Source organism: Coregonus lavaretus (assembly GCF_964263955.1).
Source record: "Coregonus lavaretus genome assembly, chromosome: 14".
Lineage (NCBI taxonomy): Eukaryota > Metazoa > Chordata > Actinopteri > Salmoniformes > Salmonidae > Coregonus > Coregonus lavaretus.
The window spans coordinates 47581595-47609210 of NC_140001.1; the positions used below are offsets into that span (position 1 = coordinate 47581595).

At 43.0% G+C, this 27616-nt stretch overlaps 1 protein-coding gene across 1 annotated transcript; it reads right to left on the reverse strand.

The window, feature by feature from the left end:
- Nucleotides 1-2825: 2825 nt before the first annotated feature.
- On the reverse strand, nt 2826-25896 carry LOC311141309 (ras-related protein Rab-14). Its single transcript, XM_084176603.1, has 8 exons — nt 25769-25896; nt 25197-25255; nt 24863-24916; nt 18449-18626; nt 3939-4005; nt 3737-3824; nt 3600-3630; nt 2826-3491 (listed from the first exon to the last, which is right to left on the reverse strand). The coding sequence occupies exons 2-8, from the start codon at nt 25246-25248 to the stop codon at nt 3314-3316; spliced, it is 648 nt and encodes a 215-aa protein (XP_084032729.1). The 5' UTR covers nt 25249-25255; nt 25769-25896; the 3' UTR covers nt 2826-3313.
- Between the last annotated feature and the right edge of the window lie 1720 nt (nt 25897-27616).

Sequence of the window (27616 nt, forward strand, 5' to 3'; positions counted from 1 at the left end):
GAAACTTTTTATAATCTGATCTGGTCAAGAGCATCAGTGTTTAGATTCACAATAGTATAAATAATGTACAATAATGGTTATCTAAATAAAGTCATTAAATAATGACTGTACATTATGCGATCTCAATTTGACATTTGCTCAAGCCAAAAATGTAACATTAGTCCAAGAAAATCATTACAAACAGAAATGGCTTGCCATCAGTGAACCAATTCCAACACTTAAGATTTTTGACCAGGGCCCATATGTATCAAGCCTATCAGAGTAAGAGTGCTGATCCAGGATTAGTTTAGCCTTTTACATCATAATGAATAAGACTACATGGACAGGGGGGACCTGATCCTAGATCAGCTCTCCCACTCAGATGCTTTGTGAATACGAGACTAGGCCTACATTGTTTTTTGTAGAGGAGAGAATGTGATGGAGCTAAATTTAATGAGACCAATTTAAATCCTTCTCAACACTTCCGAGGAGACCGTTTGGGGAAAAGCACCACAACTTATATCAGCCAGTCTCTTCATGCCACCAAAAAACTTGAGTGAAAGGCGGACTGGACCAGTCTTTTTACAGTGCATCGAGCTTTAAGAAATTGCATTACAGTTGTATCGTCTAAGCCCATTTTCAAGATAACACCATTGCTGCGTCGCGATACTGGGCCCTGAAATACAGCACAAGCAAATACAGATTCAACATAACACATTAACGCCTCTGTGGGAAATCGGAATGAGTCAAGTCCTTCAGAATCATAGCTCGACATCTCTCCGACTAAGAAATCACGTACATCAGTGATGTCAAGGTAAATCGAAAAGTACGTCTGGAATGACTTCAACGAAAGATTAGTAAGAAAAATATATTTCCCAAAACATGGGAAATATAATCTCTCTACAGAATGCACCACATGCAGTCATCCCAATGTGAAGATCATTGTTGAGGAATGAGCTTTCCTGTCCTCTGAGGTGTATTCATTAGTGCAAAACGTTTTGCATTAGAAAACATTTTGCAACAACAACGAGGGTTTGTTATTGGACAAATTCAGGTAGGTCCCTCCCCGTTTCAGCCATTTACTTTCATTTGGTTCCTAGTGTATACACCAGAGGAAGCTGGTGGGAGGAGCTATAGGAGGACGGGCTCATTGTAATGGCTGGAATTGAATCATAACACATCAATCACATGGAATCAACTTGTTTGACTCCGTCCCCATTTATACCATTCCAGCCATTAAAATGAGCTTGTCCTCCTATAGTGCCTCACACCAGCCTCCTCTGGAATACACCCCTGCTAAGACATGAAGAAAGGGACAGGAACTGCTTTAGGTGAGTAGCTAAGATAAACTGCTCTCATTACATGGCTCAGCTAGAGCTCCTGGATGCTCCATTAGAAGAAGGGAATGAATCTGGTGTTATTAGAATTGGAACAAACCAGCCAAAAAATACGAAATATTTTAGTGCCGTTGAACAGGGTATGGTAGTAGGTGTCAAGAAACGCAAAGCTGCTAGGTTTTTCATGCTCAACAGTTTCCCTTGTGTTTCAAGAATGGTCCACCAACCAAAGGACATCCAGCCAACTTAACAACTGTGGGAAGCATTGGAGTCAATGGGCTAACATCCTTGTGGAATGCTTTCGACACCTTGTAGATTCCATGCCCCGACGAATTGAGGCTGTTCTGAGGGCAAGAGGGGGTGCAACTCATAATTAAGGTGTTCCTAATGTTTTGTACACTCCATGTATATGATCTGAAGCGAGGCTGTAAAATATATCAAAATATAGTTCTGAATCTAATATAGTAGCCTATTGAATTTACAGAAAGGTGTTCTACATTAGTCTGCGTGACAAGTTAACACTAAATTAGGCAAAAACAATCACAGTGAGGGGTTGCATCCCAAATGCCCCCATATTACCTATGTAGTGCACTACTTTTGACCAGAGCCCCATGGGTGCAATTTGGGATGCAAGCAGGGAGATGAAGTGCCTGAGATTACATCAACCAAAGGGCCAGAGGTGCATTGCTGAACCACCTCACCTCGGTTCACCAGCTAAGTCCTACTAAAGTGCCCCAGGTGACATAGGAGAGATATTACATTTACATTTACGTCATTTAGCAGACGCTCTTATCCAGAGCGACTTACAAATTATCCCTCTGATAGAAAGCCACGGGCTGAGCAGGATGACACATTTTCACAGCCACCAGAGATCCACATACAATACTCCCGTTTGAGTCACAGCTGGAGTGGGCACCTGAGACGTCTCACTGGTCAGAACCTCTACTGCTGGGGTGTATTCATTAGTGCACATACGCAAAACATATGCAAAACGTTTTGCAAAGGAAAATATTTTGCAACGGAAACAAGCTTTTCTTATTGGACAATTTCAGGTTAGTCCCTCCCTGTTTGCTTCCATATGGTTTCTAGTGAATACACCCCTGCTGGAGGCCATCTCCACTGAAACGGCCTCCAGACCAGCAACGCTACACATCACAAAAAGTGCAAAGATTTCTCCTGGACTTCATGCCCGAGTGTTCGGTCAGATCTCTCATTGAGGCACCTAAGAAAATGGACAATTTGGTCTTTCACACGCTCATATTCTACATTATATTGTACCCATCGTTTCCCACTAATGTTCACAAAATAAATGGGTAAAAAAGAACAAATATTTGGTATTAATTATATCAAACAAAAAGTCAATCCAATGTATTCCAAGACCGATATAACCTCCGGAAACGTTTAAAAAGAATGAACAATATGGATAATGGTTATACACATGCATCCATTATCTTTGATATCTGTGCCTGTTTGCTGAGTATTTTGCAGAAACTCTTTCCATAGAATATATAAATGTAATAATTTAATTTGAATTAAAATAGTACTACATTCAAAACACCACAACAGTGATGAATCATTCCATTTATAGTTATGCACATCATGGTTTCTGCTGTGGATAGAAAAAGCCTTTTTCTTCAGTAGAGCAGCCAGCCAGCCACCAAGGCCTATTTCTCTGTTGCAGTGTTCTAATCACAATGTGTGACCTATGAGGCTTGCTCATCTCATCATAAGTGCTGGGTGCACTGGGTTGTGTAGGCCATGGGTCCATACAGCATAGCTGTGGGAGATAGATACGGGGAGACAGAGAGACACAGAGAGAGAGAAAGAGAGAGATGAGGGGGGGAGATGGATGTGGATGGCTGGGTGTGGTGTAAAGCCCATCCCTGGCTCAGAGCCTTCTGGGGCCCAGACTGACAGGGCCTTGGTGGAGGCAGGTGGGCTCCTGGGTGGTGGAGGGAGGCTGTGGCACAGGGGGCAGAGGTCAGCGGGTGGGGTCATTAGCAGCTGCAGCCTTCCTTCTGGGGCTGCGGTTCACTGGTCAGCCGGCCGCCCTGCGGGGCGGAGGGCTTGTGCTGGACACCAGACTCGGCGGCGTTCAGGTCCAGGCTTCCGTCCTGAATGTTCTGGTAGATCTTCTTGGCTGCCTCCAGGAACGCGTCCTCCACATTCTCACCCCTGGGTTACAGGAAAACAACAGACTCAGGCACAATGGACTGACTAGTCCCCCCACAACTTCAATGTACTCTTTGATGCAAGTGAAAACATTTGGGTGTGTTAACTTACGTCTTTGCACTAGCCTCTAGGAACAATAGACCTGCAAAAAACAAAATACTGAATTAGGTTGATAAGAAAAGTTGTTTGCAAATAGAAAGTGATCGTTCAAACTTTGTGATTTCCCATGATGCTGTGATAAAACGTACCGTTCTCCTCAGCAAACTGCTTAGCCTCCTCATAGGTTACATCTCGCTGGGCCTCCAAGTCTGCCTTGTTACCAATAAGAATGATCACCTGGGGAGATAGCACACAGGCCAGGGTTGTCATGGCAGCATAAAACATACAACTGTCTTGTAAAGACATCCCACAGTCTGATCAGGAGTTCAGATTTCCAGCTGGCTGACTCACGGTATTAGGGTTGGTGAGGTTTCTAGCATCAGTCAGCCAGCTGCTAAGGTGGTTGTATGTGCTTCTCCTACAGGAAAGGACAAGAGAACATTTGGAATCATAACAATAAGAGAATTTCAGTTCAGATGTACAAAGACATACAGTGGGGAAAAAAAGTATTTAGTCAGCCACCAATTGTGCAAGTTCTCCCACTTAAAAAGATGAGAGAGGCCTGTAATTTTCATCATAGGTACACGTCAACTATGACAGACAAAATGAGGGAAAAAAATCCAGAAAATCACATTGTAGGATTTTTAATGAATTTATTTGCAAATTATGGTGGAAAATAAGTATTTGGTCACCTACAAACAAGCAAGATTTCTGGCTCTCACAGACCTGTAACTTCTCCTTTAAGAGGCTCCTCTGTCCTCCACTCGTTACCTGTATTAATGGCACCTGTTTGAACTTGTTATCAGTATAAAAGACACCTGCCCACAACCTCAAACAGTCACACTCCAAACTCCACTATGGCCAAGACCAAAGAGCTGTCAAAGGACACCAGAAACAAAATTGTAGACCTGCACCAGGCTGGGAAGACTGAATCTGCAATAGGTAAGCAGCTTGGTTTGAAGAAATCAACTGTGGGAGCAATTATTAGGAAATGGAAGACATACAAGACCACTGATAATCTCCCTCGATCTGGGGCTCCACGCAAGATCTCACCCAGTGGGGTCAAAATGATCACAAGAACGGTGAGCAAAAATCCCAGAACCACACGGGGGGACCTAGTGAATGACCTGCAGAGAGCTGGGACCAAAGTAACAAAGCCTACCATCAGTAACACACTACGCCGCCAGGGACTAAAATCCTGCAGTGCCAGACGTGTCCCCCTGCTTAAGCCAGTACATGTCCAGGCCCGTCTGAAGTTTGCTAGAGTGCATTTGGATGATCCAGAAGAGGATTGGGAGAATGTCATATGGTCAGATGAAACCAAAATATAACTTTTTGGTAAAAACTCAACTCGTCGTGTTTGGAGGACAAAGAATGCTGAGTTGCATCCAAAGAACACCATACCTACTGTGAAGCATGGGGGTGGAAACATCATGCTTTGGGGCTGTTTTTCTGCAAAGGGACCAGGACGACTGATCCGTGTAAAGGAAAGAATGAATGGGGCCATGTATCGTGAGATTTTGAGTGAAAACGATCCTTCCATCAGCAAGGGCATTGAAGATGAAACGTGGCTGGGTCTTTCAGCATGACAATGATCCCAAACACACCGCCCGGGCAACGAAGGAGTGGCTTCGTAAGAAGCATTTCAAGGTCCTGGAGTGGCCTAGCCAGTCTCCAGATCTCAACCCCATAGAAAATCTTTGGAGGGAGTTGAATGTCTGTGTTGCCCAGCGACAGGCCCAAAACATCACTGCTCTAGAGGAGATCTGCATGGAGGAATGGGCCAAAATACCAGCAACAGTGTGTGAAAACCTTGTGAAGACTTAGAGAAAACGTTTGACCTGTGTCATTGCCAACAAAGGGTATATAACAAAGTATTGAAAAACTTTTGTTATTGACCAAATACTTATTTTCCACCATAATTTGCAAATAAATTCATAAAAAATCCTACAATGTGAATTTCTGGATTTTTTTTCCTCATTTTGTCTGTCATAGTTGACGTGTACCTATGATGAAAATTACAGGCCTCTCTCATCTTTTTAAGTGGGAGAACTTGCACAATTGGTGGCTGACTAAATACTTTTTTTCCCCACTGTATATAACATCAGATAACATAGTAATTGTGAATACAAGACAATGGCATTTGGACAACAGGTTAAATGGGGTTACTGAATCCATGCTAATTCTCAACACTCGAATGCTGGGCACCTTATGGGCTGGTTTACCGAAACCCAGATTATGCATAGGCAGGATTTTAAAACATGCTTTTAAATCCAGGACTAGGCTTAATCTGTGGAGGCCAGATTTATACTCAAACTAATAGTCACCAGGGCCGGCGTTATGGGCGGGCCTTAGGGGGCCTGGTCCGCCCTACCATATACCTCAATGTCCGTCCAAATAAAATATTTCGGATATTTCAATATTGATAATTTATTTGAACGGGACGCGAGCCGACAGGAAGACGCATCAATCTCAGATAAATCATCCGAGCCGGCGAAACAGAGCCCATCTGTCTCAGTGCGTGTGGCCCATGTATCTGATGCTGTCTGGACAAAAAGAGTATGGCATGTCATAATGGCCTTACTGAAGAGCTCAGTGACTTTCAACGTGGCACAGTCATAGGACGCCACCTTTCCAACAAGTCAGTTCGTCAGATTTCTGCCCTGCTAGAGCTGCCCAGGTCAACTGTAAGTGCTCTTATTGTGAACTGGAAACATCTAGTTGCAACAACGGCTCAGCCGCGAAGCGATAGGCCACACAAGCTCACAGAACGGGACCGCCGAGTGCTGAAGTGCGTAGCACGTAAAAATCGTCTGTCCTCGGTTGCAACACTCACTATCGAGTTCCAAACTGCCTTTGGAAGCAACGTCAGCACAATAACTGTTCGTTGGGAGCTTAATGAAATGGGTTTCCATGGCCAAGCAGCCGCACACAAGCCTAAGATCACCATGCACAATGCCAAGCGTCGGCTGGAGTGGAGTAAAGCTCCATTGGACTCTGGAGCAGTGGAAACGCGTTCTCTGGAGTGATGAATCACGCTTCACCATCTGGCAGTCCGACGGACAAATCTGGGTTTGGCGGATGCCAGGAGAACGCTACCTGCCCCAATGCATAGTGCCAACTGTAGAGTTTGGTGTAGGAGGAATAATGGTCTGGGGCTGTTTTTTATGGTTCAGCCTCCTTAGTTCCAGTGAAGGGAAATCTTAACGCTACAGCATACAATGACATTCTAGGCGATTCTGTGCTTCCAACTTTGCGGCAACAGTTTGGGGAAGGCCCTTTCCTGTTTCAGCATGACAATGCCCCCGTGCAGAAAGTGAGGTCCATACAGAAATGATTTTTTGAGATCGGTGTAGAAGAACTTGACTGGCCTGAAGAGCCCTGACAACCCCATTGAACACCTTTGGGATGAATTGGAACGCAGACTGCGAGCCAGGCCTAATGGCCCATCAGTGCTCGACCTCACTAACGCTCGTGGCTGAATGGATCAAATCCCCGCAGCAATGTTCCAACATCTAGTGGAAAGCCTACCCAGAAGAGTGGAGGCTGTTATAGCAGCAAAGGGGGGGACCAACTCCATATTAATGGCCATGATTTTTGAATGAGATGTTCGATGAGCAGGTGTCCACATACTTTTGGTCATGTAGTGTACATATGGTACGACAGAGGGGCGCTGTTTCGCTCGCTCGGATGCTTCTCCGGTGAGACAGTAGTTTCAGCCACTTGCGAATTAAAGGAAAGTTGGTGGGTGCAAAGTGCACTGTTCGGATGCTGGAATATATTTGGACGAACGTGCGAAGGTAACCTAATTTTTTAAGTGATTTATTTCACAACCAGATGAAAACATCATGACTGGTTGTGTTCATGCCATATTAAAATGTGATACATCTTTCCAGTTAAATGACATGTCTTTACTATAATCTATTATGCGTGGGAATACTTGGGAATTGATTACTTAAATTAAAATCACTTGGAGCTGATTTCCTGGTGTTTTTACATTCTTTTATAGCCAACAATGAAAATTACAAGTTGTTCAGAAAACTTGGGGGGTCAAATAAAACCCCATTTGGCCTTCGGACTGCCAGTTGGGGAACCCTGCTGTAAAGGATGCTTTGATGTGTTGGCACAAAGTGTCGATAATGAAGGGGCTGTGCCCTCAGACTTCAAGGCTGCACCCTATGCTGGTTGGATCTCTCCGTTTCGAATCGAACAAATCATGATCTATTGGTTTACATAGGACCGGCCCAGTCCTTCCGCTTCCAGGATAACCAAACACACAGTAGCTAGCACAAACCTTTGGAGTTTGGACATTGTTTGCCGCTAACATCATGAATAGGGCACTAACACAAGTGACATGTTAATCAAATCAAATCAAATCATTAGACAACTGCACCACCCTGTTAAATGTTACAATGTTGTGGTTAGTAAGTAGCAACTAACGTTAGCTAGCATCGCTAACGTTAGCTAGCATTGTTCAGCCCATAGAAAGCCAGCCAACTAAGGTGTTTTTAGGCCTTGCCAATGCATTGATTTTCTAATTATTATTATAAAATGTGAGAATAAATGTGGACTTGCCTGACTAAATAAATTGGAAGCATGCATGGCGATTTTTCTGTAGCTTATGTGGCCGATGCAAGCACACATAATAAAGCCATGAATAGCGGTAGCATTTATCTCACCATGTCTGTTTTTATAACGAGAAAGCAACCAAAAACCAGGTTATTTTTTGTAATGTAAGGATTTGTATGGAAAGCCAAGTTGAAGCCAGCAAGTTCAAATAGGCTACTTCAAACCCCTTGTCTTGTTTAAATTGCAGCTGTAACATGGAAACCTAAATACACTGCTCAAAAATTAAGGGAACACTTAAACAACACAATGTAACTCCAAGTCAATCACACTTCTGTGAAATCAAACTGTCCACTTAGGAAGCAACACTGATTGACAATAAATTTCACATGCTGTTGTGCAAATGGAATAGACAACAGGTGGAAATTATAGGCAATTAGCAAGACACCCCCAATAAAGAAGTGGTTCTGCAGGTGGTGACCACAGACCACTTCTCAGTTCCTATGCTTCCTGGCTGATGTTTTGGTCACTTTTGAATGCTGGCGGTGCCTTCACCCTAGTGGTAGCATGAGACTGAGTCTACAACCCACACAAGTGGCTCAGGTAGTGCAGCTCATCCAGGATGGCACATCAATGCGAGCTGTGGCAAGAAGGTTTGCTGTGTCTGTCAGCGTAGTGTCCAGAGCATGGAGGCGCTACCAGAAGACAGGCCAGTACATCAGGAGACGTGGAGGAGGCCGTAGGAGGGCAACAACCCAGCAGCAGGACCGCTACCTCCGCCTTTGTGCAAGGAGGAGCAGGAGGAGCACTGCCAGAGCCCTGCAAAATGACCTCCAGCAGGCCACAAATGTGCATGTGTCTGCTCAAACGGTCAGAAACAGACTCCATGAGGGTGGTATGAGGGCCCGACGTCCACAGGTGGGGGTTGTGCTTACAGCCCAACACCGTGCAGGACGTTTGGCATTTGCCAGAGAACACCAAGATTGGCAAATTTGCCACTGGCGCCCTGTGCTCTTCACAGATGAAAGCAGGTTCACACTGAGCACGTGACAGACGTGACAGAGTCTGGAGACGCCGTGGAGAACGTTCTGCTGCCTGCAACATCCTCCAGCATGACCGGTTTGGCGGTGGGTCAGTCATGGTGTGGGGTGGCATTTCTTTGGGGGGCCGCACAGCCCTCCATGTGCTCGCCAGAGGTAGCCTGACTGCCATTAGGTTCCGAGATGAGATCCTCAGACCCGTTGTGAGACCATATGCTGGTGCGGTTGGCCCTGGGTTCCTCCTAATGCAAGACAATGCTAGACCTCATGTGGCTGGAGTGTGTCAGCAGTTCCTGCAAGAGGAAGGCATTGATGCTATGGACTGGCCCGCCCCTTCCCCAGACCTGAATCCAATTGAGCACATCTGGGACATCATGTCTCGCTCCATCCACCAACGCCACGTTGCACCACAGACTGTCCAGGAGTTGGCGGATGCTTTAGTCAAGGTCTGGGAGGAGATCCCTCAGGAGACCATCCGCCACCTCATCAGGAGAATGCCCAGGCGTTGTAGGGAGGTCATACAGGCACGTGGAGGCCACACACACTACTGAGCCTCATTTTGACTTGTTTTAAGGACATTACATCAAAGTTGGATCAGCCTGTAGTGTGGTTTTCCACTTTAATTTTGAGGGTGACTCCAAATCCAGACCTCCATGGGTTGATACATTTGATTTCCATTGATCATTTTTGTGTGATTTTGTTGTCAGCACATTCAACTATGTAAAGAAAAAAGTATTTAATAAGATTATTTCATTCATTCAGATCTAGGATGTGTTGTTTAAGTGTTCCCTTTATTTTTTTGAGCAGTGTATATTAGTGATGTTATTTCAATACCAGATCATATTGTGAAGAAGCCCACTAGGCTATATAATTTGTTGTCATTATATCCAGAAAAATGTCTAAGAATTGTGTTGGGTGTTGTGCAATAGTCTATCAGGGTGTCCAATCTGAGGCACAAAAACATGAACTCAATATGCTTTCTCTTGTAAATCGAACAACACCCTGCTGTAAATCAAGCAGACTACAACAGATGATCAACATCAATTCGCTGGAGATATTAGATCCAATTGTCGATCCAGTCACAACTGTCTTCACCGGCATAATGAATGAGACACCAATATATTCTGGACATTCCTCGCAAACACTTTTTCTCCAGCACTTGGTCTGTTGTAGCATTGCATGCGCTACCACAACAGCTGTTCATAACTTGACTGTCATTCAGAAAAGTCCTTCCTGGATCAGATGATGTGTGAAATTATCACTGCATAATTAAACAGCTCAAAACCAAAATGTGCATCCAACAAGTAACATACATAATTACTGAAGAACCACATTAACGGCAGTATCAATTTAGATTTTAAGTATCAAGGTCAGGTGACTCTTTCGGTTAGAAGCATTCGATTTAGCAATTGCATAATTTGGGGGGGAAATGTGTGCCCATGAAAACCGTTTTCACCACGTAACATAAGGAAACACGAAATGTTACGTAATTACACCGCATTTATTTATTTATTTAAACCCCTTTTTCTCCCCAATTTCGTGATTTCCAATTGGTAGTTACAGTCTTGTCCCATCGCTGCAACTCCCGTACGGACTCGGGAGAGGTGAAGGTCGAGAGCCATGCATCCTCTGAAACACGACCCTGCCAAGCCGCACTGCTTCTTGACACACGACTCTCTTAACTCGGAAGCCAGCCGCACCAATGTGATGGAGGAAACACAGTACAACTGGCGACCGAAGTCAGCGTGCATGCGCCTTGCCCGCCACAATATGTAACAAGTTGTCCAGCGTAAGAAATCCTCAATGGTACCCTAGTTTATAGAAAAACCCAACTAGACAATATAACAAATAGGGCTGAGCTTGCTTTATGTAGGGTGCATCATCTAGTATGCACCTGTAAGTAAGTAAAAAGTTATTCACACAGTATACAGGGCATTCGGAAAGTATTCATACCCCTTGACCTTTTCCACATTTCGTTACATTACAGCCTGATTCTAAAATTGATTGAATTGTTTTTTCCCCCTCATCAATCTACACACAGTACCCCATAATAACAAATCAAAAACAGGTTTTTAGAATATTTTGCAAATGTATTTATATATATATTTTTTAAATCACATTTACATAAGTATTCAGACCCTTTACTCAGTACTTTACTCAGTACTTTGTTGAAGCCACTTTGGCTGCGATTACAGCCTTGAGTCTTCTTGGGTATGACGCTACAAACTTGGCACACCTGTATTTGGGGAGTTTCTCCCATTCTCCCATTCTTCTCAGCAGATCCTCTCAAGCTCTGTCAGGTTGGATGGGGAGCGTTGCTGCGCAGCTATTTTCAGGTCTCTCCAGAGATGTTCGATCGGGTTCAAGTCTAAGTCCGGGCTCTGGCTGGGCCACCCAAGGATATTCAGAGACTTGTCCCGAAGCAACTCCTGCATAGTCTTGGCTGTGTGCTTAGGGTCATTGTCTTATTGGAAGGTGAACCTTTGCCCCAGTCTGAGGTCCTGAGCGCTCTAGAGCAGGTTTTCATCAATGATCTATGTACTTTGCTCTGTTAATCTTTCACTCAATCCTGACTAGTCTCCCAGTCCCTGCCGCTGAAAAACATCCCCACAGCATTATGCTGCCACCACCATGCTTCACCGTAGGGATAGTGCGAGGTTTCCTCCAGACGTGACGCTTGACATTCAGGCCAAAGAGTTCATTCTTGGTTTCATCAGACCAGAGAATCTTGTTTCTCATGGTCAGAGTCCTTTACGTGCCTTTTGGCAAACTCCAAGCGGGCTGTCAAGTGCCTTTTATTGAGTAGTGTCTTCCGTCTGGCCACCCTACCATAAAGGCCTGATTGGTGGAGTGCTGCAGAAATGGGAGAACCTTCCAGAAGGACAACCATCTCCACAGAGGAACTCTGGAGCTCTGTCAGAGTGACCATCGGGTTCTTGGTCACCTCCCTGATCAAGGCCCTTCTCCCCCGATTGCTCAGTTTGGCCGGGCGGCCAGCTCTAGGAAGAGTCTTGGTGGTTCCAAATTTCTTCCATTTAAGAATGATAGAGGCCACTGTGTTCTTGGGGACCTTCAATGCTGCAGAAAATTCCCCAGATCTGTGCCTCGACACAATCCTGTCTCTGAGCTCTACGGACAATTCCTTTGACCTCATGGCTTGGTTTTTGCTCTGACATGCACTGTCAACTGTGGGACCTTATATAGACAGGTGTGTGCCTTTCCAAATCATATCCAATCAATTGAATATACCACAGGTGGCCTCCAATCAAGTTGTAGAAACATCTCAAGGATGATCAATAGAAACAGGATGCACCGGAGCTCAATTTCGAGTCTCATAGCAAAGGGTCTGAATACTTATGCAAATAAGTTCTGTTTTTTATATTTCCTAAATTAGCAAACATTTCTAAAAAACAGTTTTTGCGTTGTTGTTATGGGGTATTGTGTGTAGATTGATGAGGAAATTTTTTTATTAAATCCATTTTAGAATAAGGCTGTAATGTAACAAAATGTGGAAAAAGGGAAGGGGTCTGAATACTTTTCGAATGCACTGTATATGCCATCACTATTTTGGTTCATTTTAGTCAATAATTTGGAATGAAAAGGTCTAGGTAGCCTAGCCAGCAAGTGCATTTGTGACACACCTCATGTCAGTGGCGCAGCTGGCATGGGTCTCTGAGCATTTCCGTTGTCTGTTATCATCCACAACACCCTCTTGCACGTACTACCTTCTTCACCTTCTCTGCGTCCTACAGCAGGAGAAGTGGAGAGAAGAGACAGGCCGTGCTGGGGGTCATGATGCCTGTGCTGAAGGGCAAGTGCGTAGGCATCGCCACAGACATCAACATGGGCTTCTGTTAAGTTAAACCACCTCTGCCACTTCTTCTTGCAGTACTTGAGGAACACTGTTTCCATAAACCATTCCATAGACATTCTCCTCCTAAACCAGAATATAGTCTTGAGCAGGGTTGAGTAGGTTACTTTCTAAACGTAATCCATTACAGCTACTAATTACCTGTCCAATTGTAATCAGTAACTTAACTTTTTGATTACCCAAACTTAGATTACTTTTCCCTTAAGAGGTGCAGGTTAGTAGCTGGCACAGCCACAAAGTCATAAAATCGGATTTTAAACCTGAAATTAACCACACTGCTATCCCTAACCTTAAATTAAGAACAAAAAGAAACGAAAATCTTTGTTTTCATACATTTTTACAACATAACCAATTTCCACTTTGCAGCTGCCCACCTACAGTGGGGAGAACAAGTATTTGATACACTGCCGATATTGCAGGTTTTCCTACTTACAAAGCATGTAGAGGTCTGTAATTTTTAATCATAGGTACACTTCAACTGTGAGAGACAGAATCTAAAACAAAAATCCAGAAAATCACATTGTATGATTTTTAAGTAATTCATTAGCATTTTATTGCATGACATAAGTATTTGATACATCAGAAAAGCAGAACTTAATATTTGGTACAGAAACCTTTGTTTGCAATTACAGAGATCATACATTTCCTGTAGGTCTTGACCAGGTTTGCACACAATGCAGAAGGGATTATGGCCCTCTCCTCCATACAGACCTCCTCCAGATCCTTCAGGTTTCTGGGCTGTCACTGGGCAATACGGACTTTCAGCTCCCTCCAAAGATTTTCTATTGGGTTCAGGTCTGGAGACTGGCTAGGCCACTCCAGGACCTTGAGATGCCTCTTACGGAGCCACTCCTTAGTTGCCCTGGCTGTGTGTTTCGGGTCGTTGTCATGCTGGAAGACCCAGCCACGACCCATCTTCAATGCTCTTACTGAGGGAATGAGGTTGTTGGCCAAGATCTCACGATACATGGCCCCATCCATCCTCCCCACATTACAGTGCAGTCGTCCTGTCCCCTTTGTAGAAAAGCATCCCCAAAGAATGATGTTTCCACCTCCATGCTTCACGGTTGGGATGGTGTTCTTGGGGTTGTACTCATCCTTCTTCTTCCTCCGAACACGGCGAGTGGAGTTTAGACCAAAAAGCTCTATTTTTGTCTCATCAGACCACATGACCTTCTCCCATTCCTCCTCTGGATCATCCAGATGGTCATTGGCAAACTTCAGACGGGCCTGGACATGCGCTGGCTTGAGCAGGGGGATCTTGCGTGCGCTGCAGGATTTTAATCCATGACGGCGTAGTGTGTTACTAATGGTTTTCTTTGAGACTGTGGTCCCAGCTCTCTTCAGGTCATTGACCAGGTCCTGCCGTGTAGTTCTGGGCTGATCCCTCACCTTCCTCATGATCATTGATGCCCCACGAGGTGAGATCTTGCATGGAGCCCCAGACCGAGGGTGATTGACCGTCATCTTGAACTTCTTCCATTTTCTAATAATTGCGCCAACAGTTGTTGCCTTCTCACCAAGCTGCTTGCCTATTGTCCTGTAGCCCATCCCAGCCTTGTGCAGGTCTACAATTTTATCCCTGATGTCCTTACACAGCTCTCTGGTCTTGGCCATTGTGGAGAGGTTGGAGTCTGTTTGATTGAGTGTGTGGACAGGTGTCTTTTATACAGGTAACGAGTTCAAACAGGTGCAGTTAATACAGGTAATGAGTGGAGAACAGGAGGGCTTCTTAAAGAAAAACGAACAGGTTTGTGAGAGCCGGAATTCTTACTGGTTGGTAGGTGATCAAATACTTATGTCATGCAATAAAATGCAAATGAATTACTTAAAAATCATACAATGTGATTTTCTGGATTTTTGTTTTAGATTCCGTCTCTCACAGTTGAAGTGTACCTATGATAAAAATACATGCTTTTTAAGTAGGAAAACCTGCAAAATCGGCAGTGTATCAAATACTTGTTCTCCCCACTGTAACAGAAATCGCTCAGTTCTGCCTCAAGGATAAGACTCATCCCAATAAACATCAACCTGCTTAACAGGCATTAGAAGATGACGAAAATGAATATTACCAATTGAACAACATCTATTGTATGATTAATCTGTTAGAGTTTACATAGCTGGCCATAAATTGATGATTTTACTTTATGGGTTGGTTATGTAGACTTCTTCTAACCCGTTGCTTTCTACTACAGATAATATATGATTAGGCTATATCTTTACATACATTATCATTTTCTTTTTTTTTTTACAGTCAGATTTCCAGTCATTCCAATTAATTTAATACCCCTTGATCTTCAAGAATAGGATTTGGAAATCTGGAATTACAGATTAGCCAAATTGTTTTACCTGAGTGTAACCCAAAAACTAAGGACTAATTAGACTAATCTGTTGTTTTTGCTGCTCTTGGAATGGCATGCTTTGAGCTCTACCTAAAAGTGCTATTTGCATCTGAAAAACTAGATGGTCATTTTCCATGAAGAAAATAAAAGCCCCACTCGTGGTCTTCTTAAATTAAACTAGCTTTTGACCGTATGGAGCACAATACCACAGGGGAGTTTAGAAGGGAGGAACTCAAACTTCTATTCAATAGGCACGTGAAAGTCTCAGAGCATAAGGGAAAATATTCTGTGGTCTGATGAGACAAAAAATGTGGCCTGAATGCAAAGTGCTATGTCTGGAGAAAACCAGGCACAGCTCATTACCCATCTAACACCATCCCTGCCATGAAGCATGGTGGTGGCGGCATCATGCTATGGGGATGGTTTTCAGCAGCAGGGACTGGGAGACTGATAAGGATAGAGGGTACAATGAATGGAGCCAAATACAGGCAAATCCTTGATGAGAACTTGCTTCAGGGTACAAACGACCTTAGACTGGGGGTGAATATTTACATTTCAACAGGACAATGACCCCAAACATACAGCCAAAGCAACAATGGAATGGCTTCAGAACAAGAACGTGAAAGTCCTTGTGTGGCCCAGCCAAAGCCCAGACTTGAATTCCATTGAAAATCTGTGGAAAGACTTGAAGATTGCTGTTCACTGCCACTCCACTTCTAACTTAACAGAGCTTGAGAAAATCTGCAAGGAAGAATGGGTGAAAATCCCCAAATCCAGATGTGCAAAGCTGATACAGACATACCCAAGACAAATCAAAGCTGTATTCGACGCCAAAGCTGCTTCTACAAAGTATTGACTCAGGGGTGTGAATACTTATGTAAATATGATCTTTTTGTACATCATTATCAATAAATCTGCTGACATTTCTAAAACATGTTTTCACTTTGTCATTATGAGGTATTGTGTGTAGATGGGTGAGAAAAATAAGTCGTCAAGGGCTATGAATACTTTCTGAAAGTATATAATGCCATTGTTGCTTTTGTGCTGATTTTCATTATTTATCAAGCACACTTGGGGCTTATAATGATGTTTAGGCTACTGATGTTTTCATAATTTGACCGGATATCTTGCTGACCGTGCGTCTTGGTTGGGGTATTTTATCATTATAAAAATAAGCTGTTACCGCGTTCCAACACATACACTTTCTGTTTTATAGTTGTAACAAAGGCACTCCACGGATAAATTGTAATGAACACTTGAATTTTGGTGTTTAGTGTTTTTTGTTTGTTTTTAATACACTATATATACACAAAAGTATGTGGACACCCCTTCAAATTAGTGGATTCGGCTATTTTAGCCACACCCGTTGCTAACAAGTGTATAAAATCGAGCACACAGCCAAGCAATGTCCATAGACAAACATTGGCAGTAGAATGGCCTTACTGAAGAGCTCAGTGATTTTCAACGTGGCACCATCATAGGATGCCACCTTTCCAACAAGTCATGTTCGTCGAATTTCTGCCCTGCTAGAGCTGCCCCAGTCATCTGTAAGTGCTGTTATTGTGAAGTGGAAACGTCTAGGAGCAAAAATGGCTCAGCCGCGAAGTGGTAGGCCACACAAGCTAACAGAACGGGAGAGGCAAGTGCTGAAGCGCGTAAAAATGTCTGTCTTCGGTTGCAACACCCACTACCGAGTTCCAAACTGCCTATGGAAGCAACGGCAGCAAAATAACTGTTCGTCGGGAGCTTCATGAAATAGGTTTCCATGGCCAAGCAGCTGCACACAAGCCTAAGATCACCATGCGCAATGCCAAGCGTCACCTGGAGTGGTGTAAAGCTCGCTGCCATTGGACTCTTGAGCAGTGGAAACACATTCTCTGGAGTGATGAATCACGCTTCACCATCTGGCAGTCCAACAGACGTATCTGGGATTGGCGGATGCCAGGAGAACGCTACCTGTCCGAATGCATAGTGCCAACTATAAAGTTTGGTGGAGGAATAATGGTCTGGGGCTGTTTTTCATGGTTCGGTATAGGCCCCTTAGTTCCAGTGAAGGGAAATCTTAACGCTACAGCATACAATGACATTCTAGACCAGGGGTAGGCAACCCTGTTCCTGGAGTGCCGCAGGTACTGCAGGATTTTGTTCCAACTAGGCACCACACCTGACCAACTGAGCTAATTGATCAGTTCAATGATTGCCTAAATTCAACACACCTGGTCTTCCAGGTCAGTTAAATCAAAACCATGAAGTGCTTGCAGCACTCCGGGACCAGGTTTGCCAAACCCTGTTCTAGACGATTCTGTGCTTCCAACTTTGTGGCAACAGTTTGGGGAAGGCCCTTCCTTTGCTGTTTCAGAATGACAATGCCCACGTGCACAAAGCAAGGTCCATACAGAAATGGTTTGTCGCGATCGGTGTGGAAGAACTTGACTGGCCTGCAAAGAGGCCTGAACTGAACTCCATCAAACACCTTAGGGATGAATTCGAACGATGACTGCGAGCCAAGCCTAATCGCCCAACATCAGTGCTCGACCTCACTAATGCTCGTGGCTGAATGGAAGCAAGTCCCCGCAGCAATGTTCCAACATCTAGTGGAAAGCCTTCCCAGAAGAGTGGAGGCTGTTATAGCAGCAAAGGGGGGACCAACTCCATTTTAATGCCCATGATTTTGGAATGAGATGTTCGACAAGCAGGTGTCCGCATACTGTTGGATATACACTACATGACCAAAAGTAACAAACTAATTCAAATGCTTTTGTTTTATTTGAAAAATATATAATCGTATTCTAATGTTACCTAAGACCTTCATAAACACAACCAAATGATTATATTTGCGATAGCATATATGAAATGTATTCATAACACTGTTAGAATGTTGCAGTCAGAATGACAGCTCATTAGCTTGAAGGGGGGTCCCTCGAAGCCGAGCAGTTCTAGCGTAATTTTTTGGGCGGAAATCAAATGCCCGTCCAACTGATTCGTTCTGGTGCCGGCCCTGATAGTCACTCCAAGTAAGGCCGAGCTGAGGTCCTGGCCTACCTGGTGATGTCGTAGACCATGAGTGCCCCTGCTGCACCCCTGTAGTAGCTGCGTGTGACGGCCCTGAAGCGCTCCTGTCCCGCAGTGTCCCAGATCTGCAGTTTGATCTTCTGTCCGCTCACCTCGATTATCCTCGTGCCAAACTCGACTCCAATAGTGTGGGGGCAGTCTGCCATGACTGTTGGGAAAACAGATAGGCCCTATTAGCTTACTAGAAGTATCAATTGAAGCGAGTAGCTTTGGAGTGCAGTGCACCTTTCTTGGTTTGTTAAAAAGTGGTGTATTCACTAGGAACCAAACAAAAGCAAACAGGCTGAAACAGGGAGGGACTAATCACAACTTGTCCAATAAGTCCTATTCTGTATGGTGACTATGTTGACGTGTGTCTGTATTCTGTTTGTATATTGCTGTAAATGTACTTGGTAAATAAAGGTCATTTTGATACTGAAGAAACACTTGTTTTAGTTTCAAAAAGTTATGTTGCTAAATGTTTTGCTAGTGGGCACTAATGAATACAGTGGCTTGCGAAAGTATTCACCCCCCTTGGCATTTTTCCTATTTTGTTGCCTTACAACCTGGAATAAAAAATGTTTTTGGGGGGGTTTGTATCATTTGATTTACACAACATGTTTACCACTTTGACAATGCAAAAAATGTTTTGGTGTGAAACAAACAAGAAATAAGACAAAAAAAACAGAAAACTTGAGCGTGCATAACTATTCACCATCCCCCAAAGTAAATACTTTGTAGAGCCACCTTTTGCAGCAATTACAGCTGCATGTCTCTTGGGGTATGTCTCTATAAGCTTGGCACATCTAGCCACTGGGATTTTTGCCAATTCTTCAAGGCAAAACTGCTCCAGCTCCTTCAAGTTGGATGGGTTCCGCTGGTGTACAGCAATATTTAAGTCATACCACATATTCTCAATTGGATTGAGGTCTGGGCTTTGACTAGGCCATTCCAAGACATTTAAATGTTTCCCCTTAAACCACTCGAGTGTTGCTTTAGCAGTATGCTCAGGGTCATTGTCCTGCTGGAAGGTGAACCTCCGTCCCAGTCTCAAATCTCTGGAAGACAAACAGGTGCCATCCATCATTCCTTCAATTCTGACCAGTTTTTCAGTCCCTGACGTTTTTTAGTCCCTGCCCACAGCATGATGCTGCCACCACCATGCTTCACTGTGGGGGTGGTGTTCTTGGGGTGATGAGAGGTGTTGGGCTTGCGCCAGACATAGGGTTTTCCTTGATGGCCAAAAAGCTCAATTTTAGTCTCATCTGACCAGAGTACCTTCTTCCATATGTTTGGGGAGTCTCCCACATGCCTTTTGGCGAACACCAAACATGTTTGCTTATTTTTTTCTTTAAGCAATGGCTTTTTTTCTGGCCACTCTTCCGTAAACCCCAGCTCTGTGGAGTGTACGGCTTAAAGTGGTCCTATGGACAGATACTCCAATCTCCGCTGTGGAGCTTTGCAGCTCCTTCAGGGTTATCTTTGGTCTCTTTGTTGCCTCTCTGATTAATGCCCTCTTTGCCTGGTCCGTGGGTTTTGGTGGGCGGCCCTCTCTTGGCAGGTTTGTTGTGGTGCCATATTGTTTCCATTTTTTAAATAATGGATTTAAAATGGTGCTCCGTGGGATGTTCAAAGTTTCGGATATTTTGTTTATAACCCAACCCTGATCTGTACTTCTCCACAACTTTGTCCCTGACCTGTTTGGAGAGCTCCTTGGTCTTCATGGTGCTGCTTGCTTGGTGGTGCCCCTTGCTTAGTAGTGTTGCAGACTTTCAGAACATGTATATATACTGAGATCATGTGACAGATCATGTGACACTTAAATAAAGTCCACCTGTGTGGAATCTAACTAATTGTGACTTCTGAAGGTAATTGGTTGCACCAGATCTTATTTAGGGGCTTCATAGCAAAGGGGGTGAATACATATGCACGCACCACTTTTCCTTTATTTATTTTGTATAATTTTTTTTAACAAGTTCTTTTTGTTATTTCACTTCACCAATTTGGACAATTATGTGTATGTCCATTACATGAAATCAAAATAAAAATCCATTTAAATTACAGGTTGTAATGCAACAAAATAGGACAAATGCCAAGGGGGATGAATACTTTTGCAAGGCACTGTACACCCCTGGATTATGTAACCTTGAATCGAAAGTAAACTTTGTGAACAGTTGTACAGTAAAATGATTGTGTACAATCTTCCATAAAGGAGATAGAGGTGGGCGGTATACCGGTATGAATGTGAATACCGGTATGACATTGTGCCATATCGTGCATATCATGATACATTAAATGTTTGAAATAAGGTGTTTTTGTTTCGTTCAAAATGTCTGTTGAGTGATACATCCTAGTGGGCTAGTTCAAATTGTTTATTTTACTAAAAACATAGCCTTTTTTTAGCAAAGAAAAAAACTAGAAGCATGGACGTTACACTCAATCTGCCTGCCAGTCAAAGTCAACAAACAAGCATGCGCAACTGCAGAGTAAGCAAACATTTAGAGAGTGAAGTAAACTCCTTTCGTTAGCAAAAGTGTCCAAAAATCAAGCATTGAGGATGACTGAAGACAAGGAAAATAACGCTATTGAGGTTGATTTGCAGGACGACGAAGAATTGGTTCGAAAAAAGGGGGCCTCCTCTGTCGTTTGGAACTGGTTTGGCTTTAAGATATCCGACCTCGACCAACAAATAGTACTGTGTAAGTTGTGTCGACGCATTGTGCTTGCCAATGGTGGAAACACCAGCAATCTTTTTCACCACCGGAAAACCCTGCATGTGCGTGAGTCTGAACAATCTACCAGAATGCGTGCAACAAACCCCCGGAGCAGCAGAGCAAGTCCCAAGACATCTTCAAGCCAGACCAGCACTCAGCTATCACTCAAGGCATCATTCGTTAGTGGTACTCACTATGACAAGAAGAGCAAGAAGTGGAATGAGATAACGAGTGCAATTACGTATCACATAGTGAAAGACACGGAACCAATTCAAACTGTGGCGAAAGACTGTTTCAGAAAGTTGATTCGAACTCTAGATATACGAGATCCCGAGCCGTAAATACTTCAGCAAAACGTCTGCCAGAACTACACAGAATGTCGGGACAGAGTTGCCAACGATATCCGTAACGCTGCATTCTTCTTCCTCTTCTGTGGGTTTTATGGCGGACTACATCCAAAAGTTGTATTGCCGCCACCAATGTTTTGAAACCAACATTTTAATAAATAAATTCATACTTAGTGATTCTAACAATCCACCCTAATAAAAATAGTACATTGCCAAAACAAACAAAACTCCCACTTCTTCCTTCTTTTAGTTCACCTTATCTCCCTTCTCAGGCTCTAGTACCTGAGAAGGTAGTACGACTTTTACTAATATTCCATGTAACTCCTTTGCTGTGAAATCTTTCAGCCCCAGGAACCGCTCTGCCGCAATCACAATGATTTCAATCTTCCTAGATCTTTTCTCCACCTTGGCAGTGCCAATAATCACTGCAGCCTGCAGTGAAGGCCTATCCACTATCATGGACTCTTCTGGTGCAACATTCAAACCCTCAACCCTTTTCACAGCTTCTGCATATGAAATGCTCTGTACAACCCTGACTTTGGCCACCTCATTCTCTTTTACCCTTGTGGGGCATTCAGAAGATGTGGCTTCATGATTCCCACCGCAATTACAACATGTCACATTTCCTTCACTTTTATAACACATATTATCTTTTCCACATCTTGTACATCTCGGCTTCTCCCTTCTGCAAACACTTTCTACATGACCAAAAGCTTTACAATGTTCACAATGCATTGTTCTTGGGATAAATGCTCTAACTCTGTAGTTAATATACCCTAACCGCAGACAAACTCTTCACTTTTTCCCCCATTTACCACTCGATTCATCCGACGTGCTTCAATCACTCCAGGAATATTTTTCATCTCTTCCAAATCAACTTCCCACGAAACGCCAGATATAACCCCCTTAAGGGGTGCCCTGTTCCGAAGCGACACACACAACACTTCAAAGTTATCTAATCGATTAAGACAACGCATGTTCCTTCTGATCCGCAGAATCACAAAAAATCAAGTCCGCCTCTCGGGATGCTGCATTCTTCTCTACCACTGCCGACTTATGGTCAAGCCGGACCACAGAGCCATACATTAGCCTCACGATTCATTACATTGCCGACAAGTGGAAGCTGCAAAGGAAATGCCTTCAGACCTCTTATTTCCCAGACGACCAAACCGGAGAAATAATTGCAGCTGGGCTGAGGGAGGCACTTTCATCCTGGGGCTTGAAAGAGTCATGTCAAGTATGTATGACTACCGACAGCGGATCGAACATGGTCAAAGCATTGGAGCTGAACAAATGGACAAGACTAGGGTGTTTCGGACACAGGCTACACATTGCTATTGGTAAGTTTCAACATCCAAAACACAGAGCTAGGTAGAAAAATAACGTAACTTAAAAACAACATAAAATGCAGAATAACTATTGTATTCCTTATCCCCTCTGTTTAAAGTTAGAGCTGCCTACACTGCCTGATCCTTCTTATACGTTAAGCCGAATATATACAGCTAAGCAAATCTATAATATTTGTAATTTGTAAATGTGTGCAATATCCAAACATTACATGGATTACATTGCTTTTATTTATAATTGATACATTAGCCTATGGTTTCAATATATGAATATATCCTCTCTCTTTCAATAATAAATAGCCTACTCAATAAATGATCCCGTTTTCTAAAGCAACATAGCTCTCTTAATCACAACAGTTGTTTGTAAATCTATAGATGGATTACATTTGTAATCATGTCCAGTGTCCATTCTGTAAATTGTTGTAATTACAGCAGATGCAATGTTATTTCTATTGAATAATTGTGATTCATATGTAATTATTTTTCGCCTTTTTATTTTTCAGAGAGGAGTGTCCAAAACGAACCTCGGGTTTCCCGGGCCACAGGAGTGTGCTAGAAAGTGGTCAGCACATTTTCCTATAGTTGGAAGAAGCAGAAGGCCCTGACAAGTGCACAGGATAAACTGAGCCTGCCCCTCCAAAAGCTAATCACGGAATCCCCGACAAGGTGGGGATCTCGACTGCAGATGATGGAAAGAGTCCTGGAGCAGGAAAAGGCCATCACACAAGACCTGGCAGCAGACAAAAAAACACAGCACCTTGCACCCTCCTGGCAAGACATTGAGGTCTTTGAATCTATCACGGCAGCACTTAAGCCCCTCCAGGATTTCACAGATGCCCTGTCAGGAGAGACATACGTGAGTGTGTCCTATCTGAAGCCGGTCCGCCATTTGTTCAAATCAAATGAGGGCGAAGCCAAACTGACCCGAGAGATTAAGATGAGGGTCCTCAATTACCAGAATGACAAATACACCAACCCGGAAACAGATGAGCTGCTCACCATGGCTACTTTTCTGGACCCAAGGTTCAAGACCACCTACATGACCACTGAGAAGCTGGTGGAGGTGAAGGTGAGAGCTGCCTCAGAGACAGAAGCCCTCCTGGTAGGGAACACAGCCGTGGGAGACTTCTCTCTTGAAGAGGACCAGAGTGAGAGAGAGAAAGAAGCTGCCACTGCGCCACAATCAGCAAAGAAGTCCAAAAAGAGCCTTGGGAGCATCTTTAAGAAAACCAGTAGTGCACATGCCTTAAGAACCCAGAGACAGGTCATCGAGCAACAGCTGGACAGCTACACTCTGATGATGGCAGCAGACAGTGAGGCTGATTCTTTGGAGTGTTGGCGAGTTCATGCATCCAACTTCCCACAGTGACAAATAAATACGTATGCATCCCTGCCACAAGTTCACCAGAGAGCATTTAGCACTGGGGGCAATGTGGTCACATGCCACAGGGCAACTTTGAAGCCAGAAACTGTCAATAGGCTGGTGTTCCTGGCACGGAACTTGTGAAGAGGGAGGCAGTGAATTGTTACATGCTGAACTGAGAAACATACAGACTGTCTAGTTAATGCTTGAAGTTAATTTGAAAAGGTTTACAACTTGAATTCATAATGACTGGTGTTATGCTGAAAAAAGACTGCACTTCTTATATTTGGATGGGAAAACTTTACATCCTGAGTACTTAAAATATTTTTTTTAATTACATTTTACTACATATACCTTTGTTTATGTTTCATGTTTACACAGGTTTACCACAGCAGTAAAACAAATAATAAAAACATGTGCAATGCCCCCTTTCTGTTTCTATAAGGTTAAAATCAATATTTTGTCATTTATTAACTTTGAAGGGCTCATAAAATTAAAAAAATTAAAAATTAAAACCTTTACGGTATATCGTGATATATCATTATCATCCGGACAGTGGAAAATATCGTGATATGAATTTTAGTTCATCTGGCCCACCCCTAAAAGGAGACACCACTACTTTAGACCATACTCACATTTCTTTTCTGTGAACTGGTGAAGCAGGCATGATTTCCCTACACCCATATCCCCTGTAGTGGGAGAAAACAGACACAGTTAAATCAAAGCAATTTAGGCAACGCTTACAATTATTCAAAGGCTTATATGAAACAGTGACGTTGAAGATTTATAGGAAGAGTGTTGTAGTTAGGCTAATTTATAAAAGAGTTGCAGGATAAGTATGTACACTTATGCAGTCTTCTCATTGAGGGCACATTTACATAAAACCAAACACAACTGCGATGAGACATCAGATAACATTCAGATTAATTTCAGTGAGCTATGTAAAATATGGGAAACTTGGCCACTTACCAATAATAATGTATTTGAAGATGTAAGAGTAGTTGTATGGAGCAGTCGTCATTTCGGCTCTAGAATAAAGAAAGGAACGTCAATTTGCATTAAACGTTCTAGCTAGCAATAACACCAACCAGGATGTAAACTATAAACAACCCTGCCACAGCCTGAGGCCCATTACAACAGACATGCAAAATGTCAAGCTTGAAATAAAAACCATAAGCTAGCTAAAACGTTAGCTAGGTAGCAAACGTTCCATTTAGTCGTCATCTAGCCTATGACTCTAGCACTCCAGAGTGAATTTACGAACACACCCTAAGTTAGGCCTATTCGATTTTTGAAATTGTGTTGCTAGCTAGATCAGAGAAAAGGGGCAAAACAGTAATGTTATGGAGAAAACCTAGCATGCTACATTGGCAACTGTAACGTTGGTCAAAGGGAACTCCCTATTCAGTTGCTAACTGGCAGCTAGTTAGCTAGATGACTCTTGCTCAAGTTAGCATTAGCTAGCTAACGTTACGCATTTAGCTAGTTTGATTTCCCCAATTTCAGAGAAACATGATACAAGATACATGTCTTTGTTTTACCTTGTATTTGTACTTAGCTAGCTGTCTAACCCGGCGAGCTGATAAGTCGGTCCTTTTCAGAGGCTTTCACAATTATTCCGCTTCATCAATAACAACAGCTAGCGCAACCAAGTTCAGCTGTATACCGCAACCTACTGGACAGGAGTACACTCAGCTAAGGCTGCACTGATATAGTAGTGATCATTTTTGCCATGGGGTTTTGCCAATGATGTGTAAATGATGTGATGATGTGTATAAATGACAGTGTTGGGGAAGCTACTCTGAAAATACACTTACCAAGCTACCAATTACTTCACACTGAAAGAAGTTAAGCTATTTTATTGCAAGCTCTGGAATTGTTAAAATGTGGAAAACAAGTAGTCAATTATCTGCCCTACATACACAAACAAACAGCATTAGGATATCTTAATGCATATTGGGAATATAGACCTGTAAACGCAGAGACACAATAGGCAGAAATATCAACCATCAATATTTATGATGAATGTAAGCTTTACTTTTTGTTAGCTGATTATAGACAACTTTCCAAGGCACATTTACTCTCATTCAGTGTTGTATGGTCCTGTCTGACAACAATATACACAGTTACACATGTTTAATGTGTAAGCCAGCAGCATACCACCCTGCATCCCACTGCTGGCTTGCCTCTGAGGCTAAGCAGGGTTGGCCCTGGATGGGAGACCAGATGCTGCTCTAAGTGGTGTTGGAGGGCCAGTAGGAAATAATGATGTTGTGGCTATTGTAATCTAATCGGCTCCAAGGAAAACAACTGGGTTGAGAGTGAAAACTGTCCCATATTTTCAGTCAAAGGTTTCTCTGTGGATGTTATATGTTCAGCCTCTTTCAATTACGTTAGGGGACACAGCTAGATTTGATTCCAAATCCATTATGGCGTCCAAAATCCAATATGGCTGCAACAATACCATTAAATGGTGGTTTAATCACCTGTATTCATACCCCTTGACTTATTCCACATTTTGTGGTGTTACAGCCTGAATTCACAATGGATTAAATAGTTTTGTTTTTTATCTCACCCATCTACACACAATACCCCATGATGACAAAGTGAAAACATGTTTTTAAGAATTTTAGCAAATGTATTGAAAATTAAATACAGACATTTCTCATTTACATAAGTATTTACACCCCTGAGTCAATACTTTGTAGAAGCACCTTTGGCAGCATTTACAGCTGTGAGTCTTTCTGGGTAAGTCTCTAAGAGCTTTCCACACCTGGATTGTGCAACATTTCCCCATTATTATTTTTACAATTCTTCAACCTCTGTCAAATTTGTTGTTAATCATTGCTAGACAACCATTTTCAGGTCTTGCCATAGACTTTCAAGTAGATTTAAGTCCAAACTGTAACTCGGCCACTCAGGAACATTCTTTGTCTCCTTGGTAAGCAATTCCAGTGTAGATTTGGCCTTGCGTTTTAGGTTATTGTCCTGCTGAAAGATTAATTCATCTCCCAGTGTCTGGTGGAAAGCAGACTAAACCAGGTTTTCCTCTAGGATTTTGCCTGTGCTAAGCTCCATTCCGTTTATTTTTTATCCTGAAAAACTCCCCAGTCCTTAACGATTACAAGAATACCCATAACATAATGCAGCCACCACTACATTTTACATTTTAGTCATTTAGCAGACACTCTTATCCAGAGCGACTTACAGTTAGTGAGTGCATACATTTTCCATATTTTCCACTATGCTTGAAAATATGGGGAGTGGTACTCAGTAATGTGTTGTATTAGATTTGCCCCAAACATAAACACAAGTAGTGATGAAGTCAATCTCTCCTCCACTTTGAGCCAGGAGAGATCGACATGCATATTATTAATATTAACTCTCTG